This window comes from Solanum dulcamara, chromosome 4, assembly GCF_947179165.1.
Source record: "Solanum dulcamara chromosome 4, daSolDulc1.2, whole genome shotgun sequence".
Classification (NCBI taxonomy): domain Eukaryota; kingdom Viridiplantae; phylum Streptophyta; class Magnoliopsida; order Solanales; family Solanaceae; genus Solanum; species Solanum dulcamara.
The window spans coordinates 12646876-12666000 of NC_077240.1; the positions used below are offsets into that span (position 1 = coordinate 12646876).

Below are 19125 nucleotides of genomic sequence, written 5' to 3' on the forward strand. Positions count from 1 at the left end.
GAAACGGAACAACTGATAGTTGATGTGTGACACTTGCCAAAAAAAAATTAAATGTATTTTTATCCGTGATCTCTTTTTAAGAATTATATTTGAATAGTCCATACTGAAACACTTGAGCAGGCCAACTAGCCAACCGAAGCCGGCAATGGCATCAGTTACATTCTTGAAGAAAAGACAAATAGTACACTCATATTAAACTAACAATGAAAACCAGTTGCTTATTTCTTAAGACAGTCACTATCCTATCATATAGGTGACAATTAAAAAGAACTAAAGAAAAAAAAATCACCACCCTTCTTAAGCACAACATCATACACGAACCTCAAATTTGTCAGGCTTGTTATTGTTTCATTACAACGCCAACCACGCCTCAATTCGAAGTGAGTAGAAATTTGATATATGAATTTTCACAGTTCATATTGCTTCATTTAAACTCATCTCATTCTTTGTTGCTTCAGTACGTAGTTGAATCACGTAATCATGCAAGGGGCACTGTCACTAATGGAACTTCCCTCAAATCTATCACCAGATGAGGCAAGTCCGGAATGGATGAACAAAGGTGACAACGCGTGGCAGCTCACAGCTGCCACTCTAGTCGGGCTCCAATGTGTGCCCGGCTTAGTCATCCTCTATGGTGGTATGGTAAAGAAGAAATGGGCAATTAACTCCGCATTCATGGCACTCTATGCCTTTGCTTCCGTTCTCATATGTTGGGTTGGATGGGGCTACCGGATGTCATTCGGTGACAAGCTCGTGGCCTTCTGGGGAAAACCATCCGTCGCTTTGGATGAGAAGTACCTTCTTGGACAAGCGTTTCTGGGATACTTTCCCACGGCAACAATGGTGTTTTTTCAATTCGTTTTCGCAGCCATTACGCCAATATTGATCGCTGGGGCGCTTCTTGGGAGGATGAATTTTATAGCTTGGATGTTGTTCGTGCCTTTGTGGCATACTTTTTCGTATACTATTGGGGCATTTAGCATTTGGTGCCCAGATGGCTGGCTGTCCAAGCTAGGAGTGATTGATTTTGCAGGAGGCTTTGTTATTCATCTCTCTTCTGGTGTTGCTGGATTTACTGCGGCTTATTGGGTAAGTTGTTAACCTAAGACCCTCTTTCCCTCTGTACAGCCATTGAAGTGGAATATCACTATTTCAACTCTCTCTGATTATTCGGAATCTAACTTTTGAGGTGATCTTCTTGTCCTGATCAAACTTGGAATGTTGCATGGCAATATTAATGTTATAATAGGTAGGTCCCAGGCTGGACAAAGACAGAGAGAGGTTTCCACCAAACAACATTCTCATGATGTTAGCCGGCGCCGGCCTTCTATGGATGGGTTGGACTGGGTTCAATGGAGGAGCACCTTATACGGCCAGCACCGACGCCTCCTTAGCCATCTTGAATACGCATGTCTGCACTGCCACCAGCCTCCTTACTTGGCTGGTCCTAGACATTGCTGTTTCTGGCAAACCCTCTGTGATTGGAGCTGTTAATGGCATGATCACTGGCCTTGTTTGCATCACCCCTGGAGCAGGTACGTTCTCATTTTGTGCACCGACATGTAACAAATATTACAAGCTAGACTAACCAGTAGATTCACCAACTACAGGAGTTGTTCAAAGTTGGGCGGCCATCCTGATGGGCTTAATTTCAGGAAGTGTTCCATGGTACACAATGACAATCCTTCACAAGAAGGTCAAGCTTTTAAGGCACGTTGATGACATCTTATCTGTCTTCCATACCCATGCCCTAGCCGGAATTTTAGGTGGTATCCTCACTGGAATTTTCGCTGTGCCAAAGCTCTGTCGGCTATTTTACCTCATACCTGAATGGGAAAGGTACATCGGTCTAGCCTATGGTTTGCAGACAGGTCGGACCTCAGCTGGGCTACGGCAAATGGGAGCTCAACTAGCTGGAATCGGATTCATAATATGTCTAAATATAGTCACGACAAGCTTGGTCTGTCTGTTCATCAAGTTGATTGTGCCTCTTAGGTTGGAAGAAGGTGTGTTGCAAATTGGAGATGACGCTATCCATGGAGAGGAAGCATATGTATTATGGGATGATGAAGAGAAATATGAGAATAAACAGGTTAATTCTGCATATGGTGCTGATGAGTACCCATCAGTTGTTTCAAGGACTCTCAGTGAACTCCAAATGGTATGAAAGTGTTCTCTATGGCTAGGTTGCACTATACTTTGCTGCTAGCCTGTGCAAAACTTTTATGACTTCATTAGCCGAAGCATGTTTGTAAAGAAAGTCTGGCTTTCTTAGCAGAGAGATGAGACTCAACTAGTTATTATTTGGTAGAACTGCGTGTCATTTTTCTTCCAAAATATTGCAAGGACCAAATTAGACTTCATACTTTGGGAGCACAGAATAAACAGGAGAAACCGAGACAGTGATGGTGAAATTGTCCGAACGGTAACAATATTGTGGTCACTATTGATCAATCATTTAGAAAACCAAAATATGAAGTACGAATTCATTCCTCAAAATATAAAAAGTTTGAACAAACAAAAGGGCCTTTTGTTAGACTCCATTCTAGATAAAAATTGTCCAATTAAAGAGAGATGGAAACTTTAACCAAGCATTCACATCTCACTCTTGTAAAATACTAAAAGTCTTCCCTTGATCTCAAGTTATGGCAACTCGCAATTAATTCCACATCTTTATCAACTACAATTTTCACCATGTAAGCGAGTGTTAACAGTCATCATAAAAAAAGGAAAACCTACAAAAACAGAAGCATAAAAGGAAGAAAATAGATTTACTTGCGCTTCTTGGATTTTACAGGGGGCTGCTCAGGAATTTCACCATCTTCTTCTGAAGAAAATTCTTCTGGTTCATCAGGGACTTCATTAGGAACATTATGTTTGGTGATATAGTCCTTCAGTATAGTCATGCTTTGCTCTTTCATAGATATCAGTTGCTCAGATAAAATCCCTTTACATGCTTCAACAGAGTATGTTTCTGATCCAAGGCGAAATGTTGCTTTAACTTGAGGAGGGGATAATGCATCTTGCATTTGGGCATTCATAGTCTCCTGCATAATTTCAGTCCTTGCCTCAATCCAGATTTTAGTGTCACCAATAAAAAAACAGATTATTGTGTGTGATGTGAATGTTAACCTTCAAGCGAACACCCAATAAAACACTCAACGGAGATAGATATTCAAGCATGTGGACATATTACATGATTACCTTAGATGGAAATTGTGAGTGTTGAATCAATCTACATGGAGCATTCTTTTTAATCAAACAAGTAGCATATAAAGATATGCAAAAGGAAACACACCACAAAAATTGTTAAAAGGAGTAGTACGTATTTCACATTCTTCATGTCACTGATGCCAAATCCTTCTTGTGGTCCACTCTTTCACACATCGGTCAATCCCCAACGAGGGTGGTCTTACATTACAAATGAGGAGGAAAAGCCAGAATATATTACTCCACTGTGAAGGACAATTGTTTCTGAAGAGGCCTAAAGAAGAGGGGCTTGGGTAGGTTGAAGGTCCCAGACAAGATGATTTCACATAATTCAACGGAATAAGATCTTTTTTTTTCTTCATCTTCTTTTTGGTTCTGTAAACTAAAGGAACAAGAAGAACCATTTCCCAGCTTCTAAAAGTACAAAATCATTTCCCCTTTTCTGCTCCTTAAAAAATAGGCAAGGCTCTGTCTTAACACAAGCCATAATCGAAGGGAACTCCAAACTCTCCGCTTTGCCATAAATTACGACTAGGCCAACCTACATACTGAATAGAATTTCTGCAAACATGCACATCAAGATTTACTTTTATGATAAGTTGCACATCGACATTTGCTTCTCCCCATATTAAAATACATCCCAAACAGTTTAATGAGAAACCCGAAAAGGAAGTACTGGAAAACTGTTTTTCGTTCCCGTCTCTGCACAATTGACAAGCAATGCACATTCTGTATGAGAGAAAACAGCCCAGATATCTGCTTCCAGTTTCACCATGTCTCAAGCCCCAATGCCTCCAAACAAAATCTGGATATTGGAAAGATCCAACAAAAAATGACTATACATACAAATCCGTATGAAGTCTGCTTTTTTTATTTTATATCATATATGCAGTAGCATTCCTTTCAACCATTTTCTGAAAAACATTTTTCTTGAGCCGAGGGTCTATCTGAAACAATTGCTCCACCCTACAAAGGTAGGGGTAAAGTCTGTGTACACCCTACCCTCTCCATACCCTACTTGTGGGACTATATGGGTATGTTGTTATTGTTGTATCATATATGCAGTAGCACAGTGCTACTGCTCGGTAAAATCCTAAGACAGAAATTTAACTACAGCACCAAGAGGGACTTATACTCCAACTAGTAAATTCTGTTCAATTACTTCTAGAACCGTGTGTTACTAGCGCAACCAATGAAAGGAACTTAGGTGTTCTCTAAACTATTTAGGATCTTCCACTGGATATAACATCAAAGAGTTTGCGATGCTTAAAGTTTACCTTAATCTCCTTTTCCCTTCTTTATTAACCATTTCTTCTCATTACATCACAATTACAAACCAGAAACTCACCAAACGGAACTAAAACTTCGCCGTTCCCCCTATCAATGTCACTTCACAAATATCCTATTTACGTACCTGCCTAAAACCCCAACATTTACTATGCTCCACCCCCCACACTAGCTTGGAATCACTAAGTTTCTTCCTCAAGATAGAACAGAATATATATCTGAAGACAACTTCAAACCATAATAATGTAACTGGGTTATTGTAAACTATGTCATATGAACTCAAGAACAAGTACCTAACCAGATAGGAGTATGGTTTTTCTTTTTTCCCATCCGGTGTGTATCGCATTGGAGTCCGACTAATTCGAATCCGCACCAGGTAGGGCACCATTTAGGGGGCAGGGCTCCTGCTAAGGATTTTTTCATACCCAGTGAGAGCAGTCTCATACTTTGGTGTTATGTTCTCAATAATCATCATATAATTTCAAGGATTAGCAAGAAGTAACCATACCTAAGTCATATACGTGGAAAATTTATTACTGTTTGAGCCCAAAATCAAATTCTACTCCCTCCTTCCCAAAATAGTTATCTGTTTCACTTCTCGAAAAGTCAAACTACATGGACAAAAACTTACCCGATTGAGCGGAGCGTTGGGAGCTACAGAGGCGGCTGAGGAGAGTGATATGCGGTTAAGCGAGCAGCGAGTTGAGTTGGAGGTTTTAAGGGAATTTACAATTTGGGGTTTTTTTGAGGGAAGCCACCACCAATTTCCCCAACTCTAGAAACTTCACTATTTTGATATTCTTGCAAATAATGCTGCAACATATAGTTGTTCATGCAAATATTTTGCAAGATTAATGACTTGTTGCTCTTCTGCAATTGGTATCATCTAAATCTAAACAGGAGGAAGAGGAGGAATTTTCATCATTATTAATAGATGAATCTTCATTATAGAAATTCATTTTTCAGAAGACAAATAAAAATATTTGATTAGATTTTGAAATCAAGGAAAATTCTGAGTTATTTGATGTTCATTTTTGTGCATTATTACTTGAAAGATAAATTTGAGATAAAAATGAAATTTATATCTCAGAATTGAGATTATGATGAAATCCATTAATGGTTGAGATTAATGAATATGTCAAATAATAACAAATTATATAAAAATTATTTGGGGTCAAACGGCACCTTAATACTACATATCCATCTTTTTATAGTCATTTAATCTTACAACTAAAATTAAAATATAATAGTAATTAATTAAGGCATTAAGTTGTAAAAAATGTCTAAATATGCAAAGACTAGTCACTAAGTTAAAAATAATAGGCTACACTATTCCACCTTCTTTTTGAGGTATATTTTAATATATTAGGAGTAATAGTTTAGGTATATAAGAAGAACAATGAATAATTGATGTATAAAATTCTTGAAAAAAGTGATAGTTTTTTTTTTATCAATAACTTAAAATAAGAGAAGTGATTTTATCACACGACTTTATTACGCTGAGTGATTTTATTGATACAAAAATAACATAAATGAATTTATTACATAGTTTGGCTAAGTCAAGTGACCATTTGAGAATTTTACTTGTATTTAAAAATTTAAGAGTTCATAATTTTATTGGATTTTAAGTTATCCCGCTTCCTACACTCTAGCTCCGTCCATATGTAATGACGGAAAACTTTTCCCGGACATCAAATTATTAGTTATTACTTGTATCAAATATATTTATTATTAATTATATCTAGAACTTGTTTGGATTGACTGATTATAAATAACTTATGAATTTTAAGTATTTAAAAAATATTTTCAATTGTTGAAATTAATTTTTTAAATAAGTAGTACATATTTGAATGAAAGCGTTGATATAGTTAATAAACAATTGACGATCTTGGTTTTTTTTTAAAGTGCTAGCAAGCTATATTTGTTAGAATAATTAAAATACTCTTAAAATTTTATTTAAAATATATGTATTAAGGAAAAGAAAAAAAAACAAGAATATAGAGTGAAGAAGAAGTTAAAATTTTTGTTTTGATTAAGATATGTTGGGCATTAAAAATAAAATAATAAAATATTTAGTCAAACTAGGAAAAAAGTCATAAGCATTTGCGTTTCTACGCGTTTTCGTTTCTTTTACTCTCCGCCAATTCAAGTCTCTCTCTCTCATTAATAGGAAAAATGTCGGACGGAGGATTGACGATTTTGGACGGAACACAGCTCAGAGCCGTTAATCTATCGTTACCGTCGCCGGCCGGCATCTCAGTCACCGGTGCTCAGGTTCTTGACTTCGCAGAATCCAAAGTCTCAGAGTCACTCTTCGGCTTCTCATTGCCGGATGCTCTCAAGTCCGCCGCACTCAAACGCATCGGCATCTCCGATGACCTCGAATTCCGTATTGAACAGATCGATTGTGAAAATGCATTGTCTATACTCCAAAATTACGTTGACTCCATTGCGAACAAGCTCCAAGGTGAGTATGTTGACTTGTTCAGAAGTAAGCATGAAATTAATTTTTAGGTCATTTGATGCTGATACTGTTTCGTTTCATTATTTTGTTTCAATGTATTTTCTGCTTCTGTAGCTAATTTCAAGTACGATGGATGAGGAATCTGACAAGATATGAATTTATGAGATTACTAATTACACGTAATTGAAGCTCAAGTATCACATTTAAAAGAAGCACAATGAGGATGAAAATGAAGAGGGGATACTGTTGGTTTTTCTTGACCAATAATATGATCAGATTATCAACAATTTCTTAGATATGGAAATTTTAGGTGATACTGGCAGTTGGGTAGCTCTTGCTAAATCATCCTTCATGCATGTTTTCTTAGTAATAGTTGCGGTGAGGGGCGTGGGTACTTTGCGTTTTCTCAAGTTTGCACCCCTCAAAACCAAGGCGAACTATAATTAATTTGCTTGTTTCTTGTAAGCTGTAAGACCTCAGGTTACTCTACTATTCAGTCTATTCACTTATTCAGAGTTGATGCAATGATGATTCTTACTCTACTAACCAGAACCTCGGCCTTAGCAGAGAATCTGTTTTTGCCTTGTTTAACTCTTTTTATTTTTAACGGGTAAAGAAATAATCCTGTACATATATTGGTATCCAAATGTCAGATTAAGAGAATCTCAAGTTTTATGGAACTCCTATGTTAGTATTGGAATGATATGGGCTTTAGCAGAGGATTCATATAGTCATCCCCAGCTAGTTTGAGATTAAGATTTAGTTGATTGGTATTTTGCTAGTTAAGATGAGATAGGCAATCCAAGGCCAAGTGATAATAAGCTCTATTGATGTGTACAAGATGCCTTAGATTTCACTCTCTGATATTCCAAATCTTACTTAAGACAGTTTGATCAGATATCTTGTGTACATAATTCTAAAAAAATTGATTTTGGTGCATCCCAATGCCCAAAGATGCGCTAAGAGTCTAAGACTACCTAAACTTCTAAATGGACTGGAAGCTAACCTTTCAAGCAGTTGCAATTTAGAAAGCTGCTTCGTATGGAGACTGTAAGTCAAGTAACTGCTAAAAGAACTTAGTAGTTCTCTTTGAACTAAACATTGCAATTCTTTTTTTGGGGGGATGAAGTTGAAATAAACATTGCAATCTCGGAAAAAGGATAATGTCTTGAATGGCCTTGCAATTTATGGAAATAAACATGCTCAAAGCTTGACTATATGAACTTCATGCTCTTTCTAAATTGGCTATGTATGTTATTGATGTTTTCTTGTATGCTTCTATGCTGGGTTGGATATGTAAGTGCCAGACTTGTCTTTCTGTTCGTTCGATCAGTGATCCAATTTTATTAGATGAAATGAAAAACATACTGATTTCTTGTATCCATGTTCAGATGATCCTATAGTCATTGCAATTTTGGATGGCAAAACTCTTCAAGTGTTTTTGGAAGATGAAGATGACTTTGCCATGTTAGCTGAGAATCTTTTCACAGATTTAGACACAGAAGATAGAGGAAAGATCAAAAGAAATCAAATACGGGATGCTCTCTTTCACATGGGTGTCGAAATGGGAATTCCTCCTCTTTCAGGTTTGCTCCCCTCCTCCCCAATAAAGAGCATCAAAACACCGTTTGTTGTCTAGCAACAACAACATACCGAGTGTAATTTCACAAGATCGTTCAATCTTTATCATTGCTGGATATTATTAAAGGCGTTCAAATGACTTAATAAAAAAATTAAATGCGTTCAAATGATGAAGCTTTACTCAAAACCCCTTTTTTCATATGTATCTTCATTTGACATTATTTGTTTCTGCATATGCAAAATTTTGCAAATATTATTTCTTAGGAGAAAATGCAGCAGTAACCCTCAACATATAGCTTTTGACTTTTTGCCCCTTAACGTTTTATTTATATGGAAACTAAACGCTTTGACATCATAGAGTGAGAAACTTACCCATCCATTGAGTTTGATTACAGGGTTTTATTTAAAAATAATCATGTATTTCTTTGATTTCTCTGCTTCTCACTGCTGCTCTCCTATATATCATCCATCATCATAACTGTTAGGCGTTGGCAGCTTCACGTTCAATCCAAGACACCCTTCATTCTGCAGTGGTTATCCTGTGTACAGAATTAAGAATTCAAGCCTAATCATATTATCCTGTCGTTGAATCTTACAGTTTCATCTGATTTCATAATTCTGGAAGGAATAGAGTAACCAAGCTTGGAGCTACAGTTTAAATAAAAGTCGAAATCTATCTCCATAGTAGAGATAATTTCATATAATGTAAATAAAACTAGTTGATTTTGTAATGTTTAAGTTAACTATAAGAAATTGAAATCTGTGTCCATATCTTATAATAGTTTTTATTATTAATTTTAATGATAAATATTATAATTTTGATGCTTAACCCATTGTGAAGTTAGCTACAACTCAATGCACTGACTATTCAAAATTCAAATGAAATGGTAGTTATATATTTGATCCTTGTCAGGTCCGGGCACCATCTTTATACATATAAATTGGGTGTGCTTTTCTTCCTATAACGGATATTTTGTCTTGAGGTTTCATAGTGTTTATTGCACTTCACTAAAGATTCTAAAACTTTAACTGAGAAGCATGTGAGCTATATGATCTGAATAAGAATCTTTCGTCTAGATCATGTTTTCTCCTCAGTGTTTGGTTTAGAAGCTAATACCATGATCTTGTTAGTTTTTCTGAAAACTACCAACTTTTTCATAGTCATTTGAACTATTCCTTTTGTTCCATCTTATATAGAATTATTCCCTTTTTAGTCCTATCCAAAAAAGATTGGAATTTTATCTTTGACAGCTGATTTCTGTGCAGCTCAATCAAATTTTGTCAATTTATTTTAAAGAAAATCAAATTTATTGGGAAAAAAATCAAATTTTATTGACAGCCTATTTCTATGCTAAATTCTAGCTTTGTCGTTAAGCAGAGTTCCCTCTACTAAGTGACATTTTAAAGAGGCATAGAGCTGAAGGAGAGGATGAATTGGGGCAAGCCCAATTCGCACATTTACTTCAACCTGTGCTTCAGGAGCTGGCAGATGTTCTTGCTGAGAAGCCTGTGGTTGTGTTGCAGAAAATCAAGATCAATAATGGTTCCAAATTGAGAAAGGTAGCTACTGGACTCTTTTTTTTTGGGGTGCCTCAATCTCTGTTGAAGTAAACATAGCTGTATACATTGTGATCCATGCACATTTTGTTAACGTGGCACTTCATATCCTCTTTATATCTTCCTGGTCAGCATTTTAATGTCCAAACTTCAAATAGCTCGGTGAGTTAGATGAAGGTATGTACTGATATGTACTTCCAACAATAATTAAGACAAAAATGCATGTCATAAGAGAAAGATTTCAGACTCCTGGATGATCCTAAAAGTCAATAGAAGTAGTTGACTTACCTTTGGTAAATTTAGACTTACAGTTTGAAGTTCACTCCATGTCCAGCAACTCCTTCCCCACATTTGACTTTTAGTGGTCGAGTTAATTGTTGGTCAATTTTATTTATGTTTTGAATTTCTCAATTATCTGTACTATAGGAAGTTAGAGTAATATTTAATAGAAGGCTTGTGTTTTCCAAAAGTTAGATACCTCCATATGAAAAAAAAGAAGTCAACATAGACGAATAAGTATGTACAAGAACAGTAACTATAGTTCCTTTGAGCTAAACTGGATCTCTAAGCAGCTTGGTTGAATAGTGCGGATTACCATTGGATTCGACTTTTCAATTGGAGAATTTCCATAATCCCAGTGGATCTTTCTTTCTTTCTCCCTGTTTTTTCTAATCTGTTCAACTGGTCATGTTATGCAGATTTTGGCTGATGAAAAGCAACTAAGTGAGACAGTAGAGAAGATAATGCAGGAAGAGAAAGACGGTCTAAGTATAAAAGATGTCATTCGACATTATCTTGAGAAAAATGGAGCATCATTGGGCTTGCCACCTCTGAAGAATGATGAAGTGGTGATTCTTCTATATGATGCTGTATTAGGTGATATAGAAAATGGAGACACTGATGCAAAAACATCAGAGAAAGATGAATTCTTGGTTTTTCTGAAGGAGATCCTTGACAAGTTTGCTGCTCAACTTGAAGTTAACCCAACTTTTCATGATCTTGGCAATTGAAGGTATATTGATGCGCCTTCAATATAAGTTATTCCAGAAAAGTTCACAAACTCATCCCATGAAATTTATCTCATATTTTGACTCAACTTATTATTAAATTTCTTCTACTTTAAATGTGTTCCTATATAGTTTCAAGGATGGAGTATGTTTCTCGAGTCCATATATTAATTAGCTGTCAATATAATAATCAATTTTCTAGAGAATGTGAAACAAAATTTTCATGACTCAATTATCTAAGGTCATAACCAAGGGAATGCATGTTTTTGAGGTGGTTTAGGAGTTCGCACACCTTCCACTCTTATAATTATTAAGTGCTTACCATCTCACTCGCCAAAGAACAGAACAAAATATAAAGAAACAACTTTGTGTATTTTATTGATTAAAGTACTAAAGGACAAAAACTAAAGAGTATCGATTTAAAAAATAAAAATTAAAGATCATTCGAAATAGGGGGCAATTCATGCAAAAACTTGATTATTTCACATGCGAAATTGCAATGATCCAATGTAGGACATTGGACATTAGCTTCAAATTAAAGATCCATAAGGCCTTCTATTTCACCTACCCTTGCCGACACCCTCCAAAAAGATTTATTTTGTATTAGTTCGACTAATTTATATTAAATTCATGAAAGATTCATTTAGTGAGGATTTTTTTTTTTTTTAATGATTGCTTCATTTTCTAGCTCGAATTAAAGATTTCTGATATAAAAAATGAAAGAATCTTATTTATTCGGAAGGGTAATTTCAACCATCATGTCACATTTTTTTATCACTTTTTGGTATGATAATCTCTCCTCTTATTTTAAGGTAAAAAAGATAAGCAAACTGCAAAATATTATCCTACACATGACCATATCGTACTTGGGATATCACATGGTTTAGAATCTGAATAATTAGCTTGGGACCCAATTTGCCATTTGCAACTGTGTCTCTTTATTTGTATGTAAGGTTAAATTTCACTTTAATGTAAAGTTGAGGGACCACATGGATCTTTCGTAAAACACATTGCAAAAAATTGAGTTAGAACTTGTAATTCAGCGTTTGTTTATAAAATTTAGATAAAACTTTCAACTTAATCATGGGATAAAAATATCAAGTTGATGAATGGTTTTTCAGGTTTGAATGTTGGATTTTAAAAGAAGTTTAATTTTATTCTACCTTCAACTACCGGTCAAAATCTTGAATTTTTAAAAAATTATCAATTTTATCTTCAAGTTTTGTCAAAATGGTAATTTTCAATCCAATATTCCCCTTATTTAAATTTTACAAAAGTTATTCATACCCACAGCTCTATTTAGCCAATCAGAGTCTATAACGTATATGTTGACTTATGTGATATTTTGATTATTGATAAATAAATGTACTTTTTTATTTCAATTTATATGAAACTTTTATTTTTAGTTTATTTCAAAAAAAGAATGACATATTTTTTTATTTGACAAATATTTAATGACTTGGGTCCCATTTATTTGATAAAAAGTCCATAAAAGTGTATTCTTCTATTTAAAAATTCATACATTTCTTACACTTATACTAGTCAAACTATATCACATAAATTGGGACGAAAAAATTACTACTCAATTCACTCTCCTCCTAAGTTGTAGGTGCACCCAAACAAACCATAGAGAAGAGACTCTTGTCCTTCTTTTTTTTTTCTTTAATTAGAATTGAATGGTACTTATATGCTTATCAAATCAATCTTGTCATTTGCGCTATTAGAGAGGTAACATGTATATGGTAGAATTATTCGTGATGTGTTATTAAAAGGATTCAAATTTCAAATCTCTGGCTTAGAATATTACCAATGTATAAGGTCCCTCACAATTAAATTTGTCCTTCCTTGTTATAGATACTTCCCTCAGTTCATATTTTATTTTATTTTTTCTATTTTTTGCCTCTTTCTTTTCTCAGTCCCACACATGGCCCAACCACAATGAATATCCAACCAAAAAAAAAAGGTTGTTACAAATGTGAAATTCTTGTAGCTGCTTCTATTGGTTGAGTGTTGAATCATCCCATTATCCACTTAACTTGTTCTATTTGATGAATTTTTGGCCATTGAGACACTGAAAAAGTCGATAAAGTAATAGGACTAGTTTGAAAAAGTGCATGAATTGTTACCTGTGGAAAATTATGATCCATATGTGATACCTACTACTCAAGAAATAAGGAAAGCTATCTTGTACAATAATTGTGATAACTATGACAAATTTACACTTCTCTTGAAATTTGTGATTTCAAAACCTTATTTCTGCAATCTAGATGAAAATTCAGTATTCTTAACAAATTTCAGTCATTGCTACTTGAACAAGAAAATCTCACATATCTTTAAACCTTATCCAGGTTAAGAATTTGATTACATGACATATATGATCACCCACAGCATAACAGCAAGATCCTGAACTAGGTAAAACAGAAAGAGGATCCACTATCAGTTATTCAATTCTCACATTGAGATCTTCTCGAACGACCGATAAATATAGCTGAAGTATTAAACTATCCCCTTCACAGGGCCGAAGGGGGTATAGATTACATTGGCATGTTCAAAACCAAGAAAAGCCAACAATTACCAGAATTTAACACATTCCTCTACGACACCATATTACACAATGCAGCAATGCCATAGCAGGGTGGCTTCCAATCGAAACAATAACAGAAGGGATGAGCTTATTCCTTGCCATCAGCAGCACGAAGGGAACCAAGCTCAACCGGAGCTTGGGTGCCCACCACCTTGGAGGATCCATAGGTTGCAGTATTAACTCCTTGAGATTTCTCTTTCTCGATCTGCTCTTTGATCCAGAAGTAAGTAATTCTCAGACCATCCTGCATTCGGAGAGTGATCGTTAGTTTATACCTGGAGCAGAACATAGGTTTGCCCAAATGCAAACAATAACATTCACTTCTGATAAGAGTAAATCTTGAAGAAATTTACGATGTCATGTGTCAACAGTAGAGAGACATTCACTTCTGATAAGAGTAAATCTTGAAGAAATTTACGATGTCATGTGTCAACAGTAGAGAGCTTGATGGTACCTTCAATCTCATGGTTGGAGCCCAACCAAGCCTCTCTTTTATCAGCGTGTTGTCTGAGTTGCGACCACGGACGCCTTCTGGGCCAGGAATATGTTGGACAGGAAGCTTTTTGTCCTCAAAGCTGAGAACCATCTCGGCCATCTCATTCATGCTGACCATCTCATCACTTCCAATGTTCACTGGCTCCCGGAAGTCAGATTTTGTCAATCTATATAAAGAATTAAACATAAATGTCATTTGAATACGGGACTTGAACGGAGGAAATAAATAAAAACAAGTCATTTAGGCAAAAGCTTATTCGATGACCATTGTTATATGTAATATTGATCAACTAAAATTGATTCGTTTATAGTACACTATAGCTAAGTTTATTATATTTCCTCCAAAGTAAAAGATTGATCCCCTTGATAAACTCGATCTAATCAGCAAACACATTTCCAAAGATAAAAGTTCAATATAAGGGGGTAGCCTAATTCTCATAATTGAATCCATTCAATGCATATACAACCTCAAAACACGACCTCTCCAATAATTCAGAATAAGTGGTTATTTATAGTAATAACTATTTCTCGACTAATTGCTTTAATTGAGTAAAGAAATAAAGTTTTGGCTGTCTCACCTAAGAACCCCTTCAACACACTCATCAATGAAGGTGAATGAACGCGTTTGAAGTCCATCTCCCCACATTTCAAACCTATCTGTTGCAGTTTGGGCTTTTCTACAAAAAGCTGCAGGAGCTTTTTCCCTTCCACCTGAGATGCAGAAAACGTTAAGAAAATGACTTCTCATAATCCATATAAAGACAGTATATGATTTGTCTGGCCAGCAGCGACTTCCAATAAATCACCTTTCCAAGTTCCAAAAGGTCCATAGATGTTATGGAACCTTCCAATGCGGCATTCAATTCCAAAATCCTTGTTGTAATGTTTGCACAATTCTTCTGTGGCAAGCTTCTCCAAGCCGTAAGCATCTTGAGGCTAGAACTCAAAAAATAAAAAACAAAGAGAAGTTAAAAACCATTACTTTGCAATTACTCAAATGACATAGTAAAGAAACATTCTATTTTTAGGAAACAAACCTCTGCAGGCCAAGCATCAGCTTCTTTCAGGCTGACATTTGTTTCAAGTTGTTTGAACTCGGGGTATATGCAAGCACTAGATGCATAGAAGAACCTGAATGATATCATGGTCAGACACCAAATGAATATATTTGAACTAAATTGACAAATAAAGCTGTACGGTAATGCAAACCGCAGCAAGTCCTGGAACTTTTAAACCCTAAGCATGAAGAAAACTTGAATTACTAAAATTAGAAGACAAAAAAGCATCAAACAAAGATAAAAGACCTTTTGACACTGTTAATCCTAGCAGCTTCCATCATATTGAAGCTGATCATAGTGTTGTTATAGAAGATAACCGAGTGGTTGGACTGAATGAAACCCATGCCACCCATATCAGCAGCGAGGTTGAAGACATGGTCAACACCTTTTGTTACCTTCAAGCAATTATCCATAACCCTAAGATCCGCAAGATGAAACTCATGACAGAACATATCCTCTGTCATGTGCTCATTCTTCTTCCAATCGGAGGCAATTATGTAATGGCCCTCGCTCTTCAAACGACGAGCAATGTGAGAAGCGATAAATCCTCCTGCCCCAGTAATGGATATACGGAGCTTCTCAGATGGCCAGTAAGGTTCCCTTTCAAGATTCTCATAAGTGTAAGAACCATAGTCAATACCACCTGAGCTTCCCATTCTGAAAAGAACTACACTCAGTCAAATGATGTTTCTCTAGAAAAAAAAACCATAACTAGTTAATTAACTCACAAGGAGCAGGCAATATCCACAACTATTAACTCCCTAATTCCGAATTATAAACCATGTTTTCTTAACAATTCTATTCAAGGGTGAGGCATCAACACAGTGAGTATTAAAGCTGTAAACTTTGTTCAGCCATGTGAATATACAAATTTAAAGAGGAACTTACAGTGACATAAACAGAGACATTCACATAGGCTTAACTCCATATAGCAAAACTTGGTTTAAACAAAAGAAGAGATCTTTCTAGTGATTCAGTTCCTACAAGGAAGGATGGGGAAATGAGGAACTAGACAAAAGTACAACATACACCACAAGTGGAAGGATAATGTGTACGCAGACCTTAGCTCTACAAGAGGTAGAGAAACTGTTTTAGATAGACCTCGGCTCAAGTAAGAACTAGACAAAAGTGAGCACTAAAAATAGGTAAGTTCCAACATACTCAGAAACACATTTTCATAAGTGAACGAAGAACAATTAATACTAAATCAACACTATGTAACATTTCATAGTGGAAACGAAAATATGAATGAACATTTCTGCGCCAGTGAGATTTCAATTCTCACCAACACCTTCCCTTCCACAACCCACACACCCTCAAACACAAAGAAAAAAAGAGGTCAAACAAGATTTCACAATAAGAGAGAAAACATATGAAACAAAACGTAAAGATTGAAACTTTTTCAAGAAACACAGCACCCAAATACAAAAAAAATATCCAAATTTACAAAACCAAAGGCATCTCCAAGATTCACAAAAATTAGAGCAAAAGGGGAAAAGGGAGAGTTTTTACCTCTAAAAGTTTTAAGGAGGAAAAGAGTGAGGCAATGGAGAGATATTAGAAAGAAAGTTGAACGGTTGAGAGACGATTATGATAACAAGAATTTGGGTATATTATATATACAGAGAGACTAGAGAGAAGGAGAACGTGTCCCCATCCATCCAATTGTGGAAATCATGTTTACACAGAAGACGATTCACTGAGAAGTTTTTTTTCCTTTTTTTTTTTTTTTGCTTAAACCACAAAAAAGAAAAAAAAATGATATTAAAAGGGGGGGTTGCCTTTTCTTGAAAAAATTTCATATTTTGTTGATCAAGAATAATTTATCAAAAGAAATAAAATTCTAAAAAATGAGAAATGATTTTCACTAGAGAAAATAAATTTCAAAAGAGTGTTTGGCCATGAAAAAAAAATTGGTTTATGTTGAATTTTCAAAATTGGAGTTAGAATTTTTGGTCATACTTTGTGCAATAAATATTTGAAATTTGAATGAACTTTTTTAACAAACATGATATGATTTCAATACAAAAAATAATTTAAGTGGGTTATTTATAAAAATAAAAAATTTAGGATAAATTTAAAAAAGTGAAAAAAAAGTTTTTAGTTGTTTTTTAAATTCTAAACATAACTTTAAATTGTATTTAAAAATTTTATGGCTCAACATTAATTTTCAAATAAATTTTTAAAAAAATCCAAACAAAAAGTGAATAATTCTCATTTTGATTATCACCTCCCGCCTCCCAATACGCTCTACTCCTACCTCCATCCACACCATCCCTACGCCTTGCGAACATACTATTTGAAAAGATTACTTATATATATATACATAATAATTTATATTTATCAATCACAAGAAAATAAAATAAAATATTTTTAAGAAAAAAAATTTCTCCCAAAATCAAATGATGGGTTAGTATTTATAAAAGGGAAAAAATTCAAATATGTTATCGAACTTTAAGAAAATGTACGTCATCCGTTAAAAGTTTGGCTCAGCTATGTTATTGTCGTTTGAGAAAATGTTCATCTATGCCATTATTTTGTAACTCCAATTTTGTAAAACCACTCAAATAACTTTTAATACTTTTCTATTGGAGCTTTGAATCAACTATACTCTTTTTGTTTTTTCTTCTTCAAGAACACATGTAGAACACCAAAACATCAAATTTTCAACTTCCTCAATTTTTCACGAAATTATCTCAAATTTCAATAGTAGCATCCCTCCGAGCTAGATATCAAAATTCAATATCTTTTGAGCTCGACTTCAACATAACCCAACAAGACACACTTAAAATTTCTTCAAAATTTCAAAACTTTAATATTCTTTAATGGTGGAAGTTTTGCCACAACTCCAAATTATTTGAAATTTTGAGTCTTTTCTCAAAATTCGATGATATATTTGAGTTTATTCTTAATAATAATTAAAAAAAATATAATAAGAATTGAATTCACTTATATTGTGAGCAAATATATATCGATAAAGAATTAACCTTTTGGCAGTGTTATAATTTTTATATATATCAAGGAACGAGAGGATGATAGGATGACACCATTTAGTAAACTATTCTAAAATGCTCAAAATTACTCCCTTCGTTCATTTATTCAAAACAATCTAATATTTTAAACTCTTTTTTGTAACTTAAGGTGCTTTTTGTAAAAAAAATTTATGTTTGATTGATCAAAACGTTTTTTAAAAAAGAAACTCAAAAATTAAGTCTGTAAAAAAAATATATATAAATTTCATAAGAGGCATTTTATATTAATGATCTCCGTACCTCCCATCTCCCTCTCATATCCCAGCCCCTCACCCCAATTAAAAAAAATTCAAATATTTTTGACCGTTCAATAATCTTTTATTTACTTTATAAATATTAAAACTTTATTTTTCGCTTTGAATATTAGTGCTTTCATTATCGTATTTCAAATCCAATCATTGTTTTTTGCAAGGAATAAAGAATAATATTAAGTACGGTTGGTACTATGCTATGATCAAGATTCAAAGGCGTGCAAAAGTGGAAATTTTTATATTATAAAATAGAAAGACACCAAAATATAAATTGACAAAAAAAAAGAGTAAAAGAAGATACCGGGAAGCTTCAAAGAAAATTCTTCACGTAAGACGACGGCAAGTCGTAATATATTTAACGAAAAAGTGTCAAAATTATCATTGAACTATTTAAAATAGCTCAAATTTATTCTTTAACTATTTTTTGAATCAAATATACCCTCGTCATTACCAAAAGAGACCATAAATACTCTTCCACTTAACAGTTGGCCGTTAAAGCTAATGTTACAGTGCCACATAAAAAAAAATATCCACATAGATGGCCACGTCAGCCTCTCTCCCCCTTCCTTTTTAGTTAAGGGGTATTTTTGTACCTTTTT

The 19125-nt window shown here is 34.6% G+C and overlaps 4 protein-coding genes across 5 annotated transcripts; 2 read left to right on the forward strand and 2 right to left on the reverse strand.

Moving 5' to 3' along the window:
• Positions 1-234: 234 nt before the first annotated feature.
• Positions 235-2647, forward strand: LOC129886327 (ammonium transporter 2 member 4-like). Its single transcript, XM_055960972.1, has 3 exons — positions 235-1089; positions 1250-1535; positions 1611-2647. Exons 1-3 carry the CDS (start codon positions 481-483, stop codon positions 2165-2167), a joined length of 1452 nt encoding a protein of 483 aa, XP_055816947.1. The 5' UTR covers positions 235-480; the 3' UTR covers positions 2168-2647.
• Positions 2633-5282, reverse strand: LOC129886326 (uncharacterized). The gene is made up of 3 exons (XM_055960971.1): positions 5129-5282; positions 2776-3047; positions 2633-2680 (listed from the first exon to the last, which is right to left on the reverse strand). Exons 2-3 carry the CDS (start codon positions 3039-3041, stop codon positions 2677-2679), a joined length of 270 nt encoding a protein of 89 aa, XP_055816946.1. The 5' UTR covers positions 3042-3047; positions 5129-5282; the 3' UTR covers positions 2633-2676.
• A 1310-nt stretch (positions 5283-6592) lies between these two features.
• Positions 6593-11244, forward strand: LOC129886328 (uncharacterized). Its single transcript, XM_055960973.1, has 4 exons — positions 6593-6964; positions 8353-8547; positions 9921-10102; positions 10798-11244. Exons 1-4 carry the CDS (start codon positions 6673-6675, stop codon positions 11107-11109), a joined length of 981 nt encoding a protein of 326 aa, XP_055816948.1. The 5' UTR covers positions 6593-6672; the 3' UTR covers positions 11110-11244.
• Positions 11245-13411: 2167 nt separating this feature from the next.
• Positions 13412-16929, reverse strand: LOC129886329 (GDP-mannose 3,5-epimerase 1). Of its 2 annotated transcripts, XM_055960975.1 has the most exons (8): positions 16756-16929; positions 16132-16223; positions 15490-15900; positions 15223-15316; positions 14992-15121; positions 14764-14896; positions 14145-14352; positions 13412-13934 (listed from the first exon to the last, which is right to left on the reverse strand). In XM_055960975.1, exons 2-8 carry the CDS (start codon positions 16149-16151, stop codon positions 13779-13781), a joined length of 1152 nt encoding a protein of 383 aa, XP_055816950.1. In that variant the 5' UTR covers positions 16152-16223; positions 16756-16929; the 3' UTR covers positions 13412-13778. The 2 variants fall into 2 exon arrangements, with proteins under 2 accessions (XP_055816950.1, XP_055816951.1); XM_055960976.1 differs by lacking the exon at positions 16132-16223 and having other exon boundaries at positions 16756-16928.
• Between the last annotated feature and the right edge of the window lie 2196 nt (positions 16930-19125).

Coding starts and splice junctions, on each gene's coding strand:
- LOC129886327 (XM_055960972.1), top strand. CDS start 481: ATGCAAGGGGCACTGTCACTAATGGAACTTCCCTCAAATCTATCACCA. Junction 1,090..1,249: donor GATTTACTGCGGCTTATTGG/GTAAGTTGTTAA, acceptor ATGTTATAATAG/GTAGGTCCCAGGCTGGACAA. Junction 1,536..1,610: donor TTGCATCACCCCTGGAGCAG/GTACGTTCTCAT, acceptor CACCAACTACAG/GAGTTGTTCAAAGTTGGGCG.
- LOC129886326 (XM_055960971.1), bottom strand. CDS start 3,041: ATGAATGCCCAAATGCAAGATGCATTATCCCCTCCTCAAGTTAAAGCA.
- LOC129886328 (XM_055960973.1), top strand. CDS start 6,673: ATGTCGGACGGAGGATTGACGATTTTGGACGGAACACAGCTCAGAGCC. Junction 6,965..8,352: donor CATTGCGAACAAGCTCCAAG/GTGAGTATGTTG, acceptor ATCCATGTTCAG/ATGATCCTATAGTCATTGCA. Junction 8,548..9,920: donor GGGAATTCCTCCTCTTTCAG/GTTTGCTCCCCT, acceptor GTCGTTAAGCAG/AGTTCCCTCTACTAAGTGAC.
- LOC129886329 (XM_055960975.1), bottom strand. CDS start 16,151: ATGTCTCTGTTTATGTCACT. Junction 15,122..15,222: donor CTGATGCTTGGCCTGCAGAG/GTTTGTTTCCTA, acceptor TTTGAGTTCTAG/CCTCAAGATGCTTACGGCTT. Junction 14,897..14,991: donor ACCTTTTGGAACTTGGAAAG/GTGATTTATTGG, acceptor TCTGCATCTCAG/GTGGAAGGGAAAAAGCTCCT.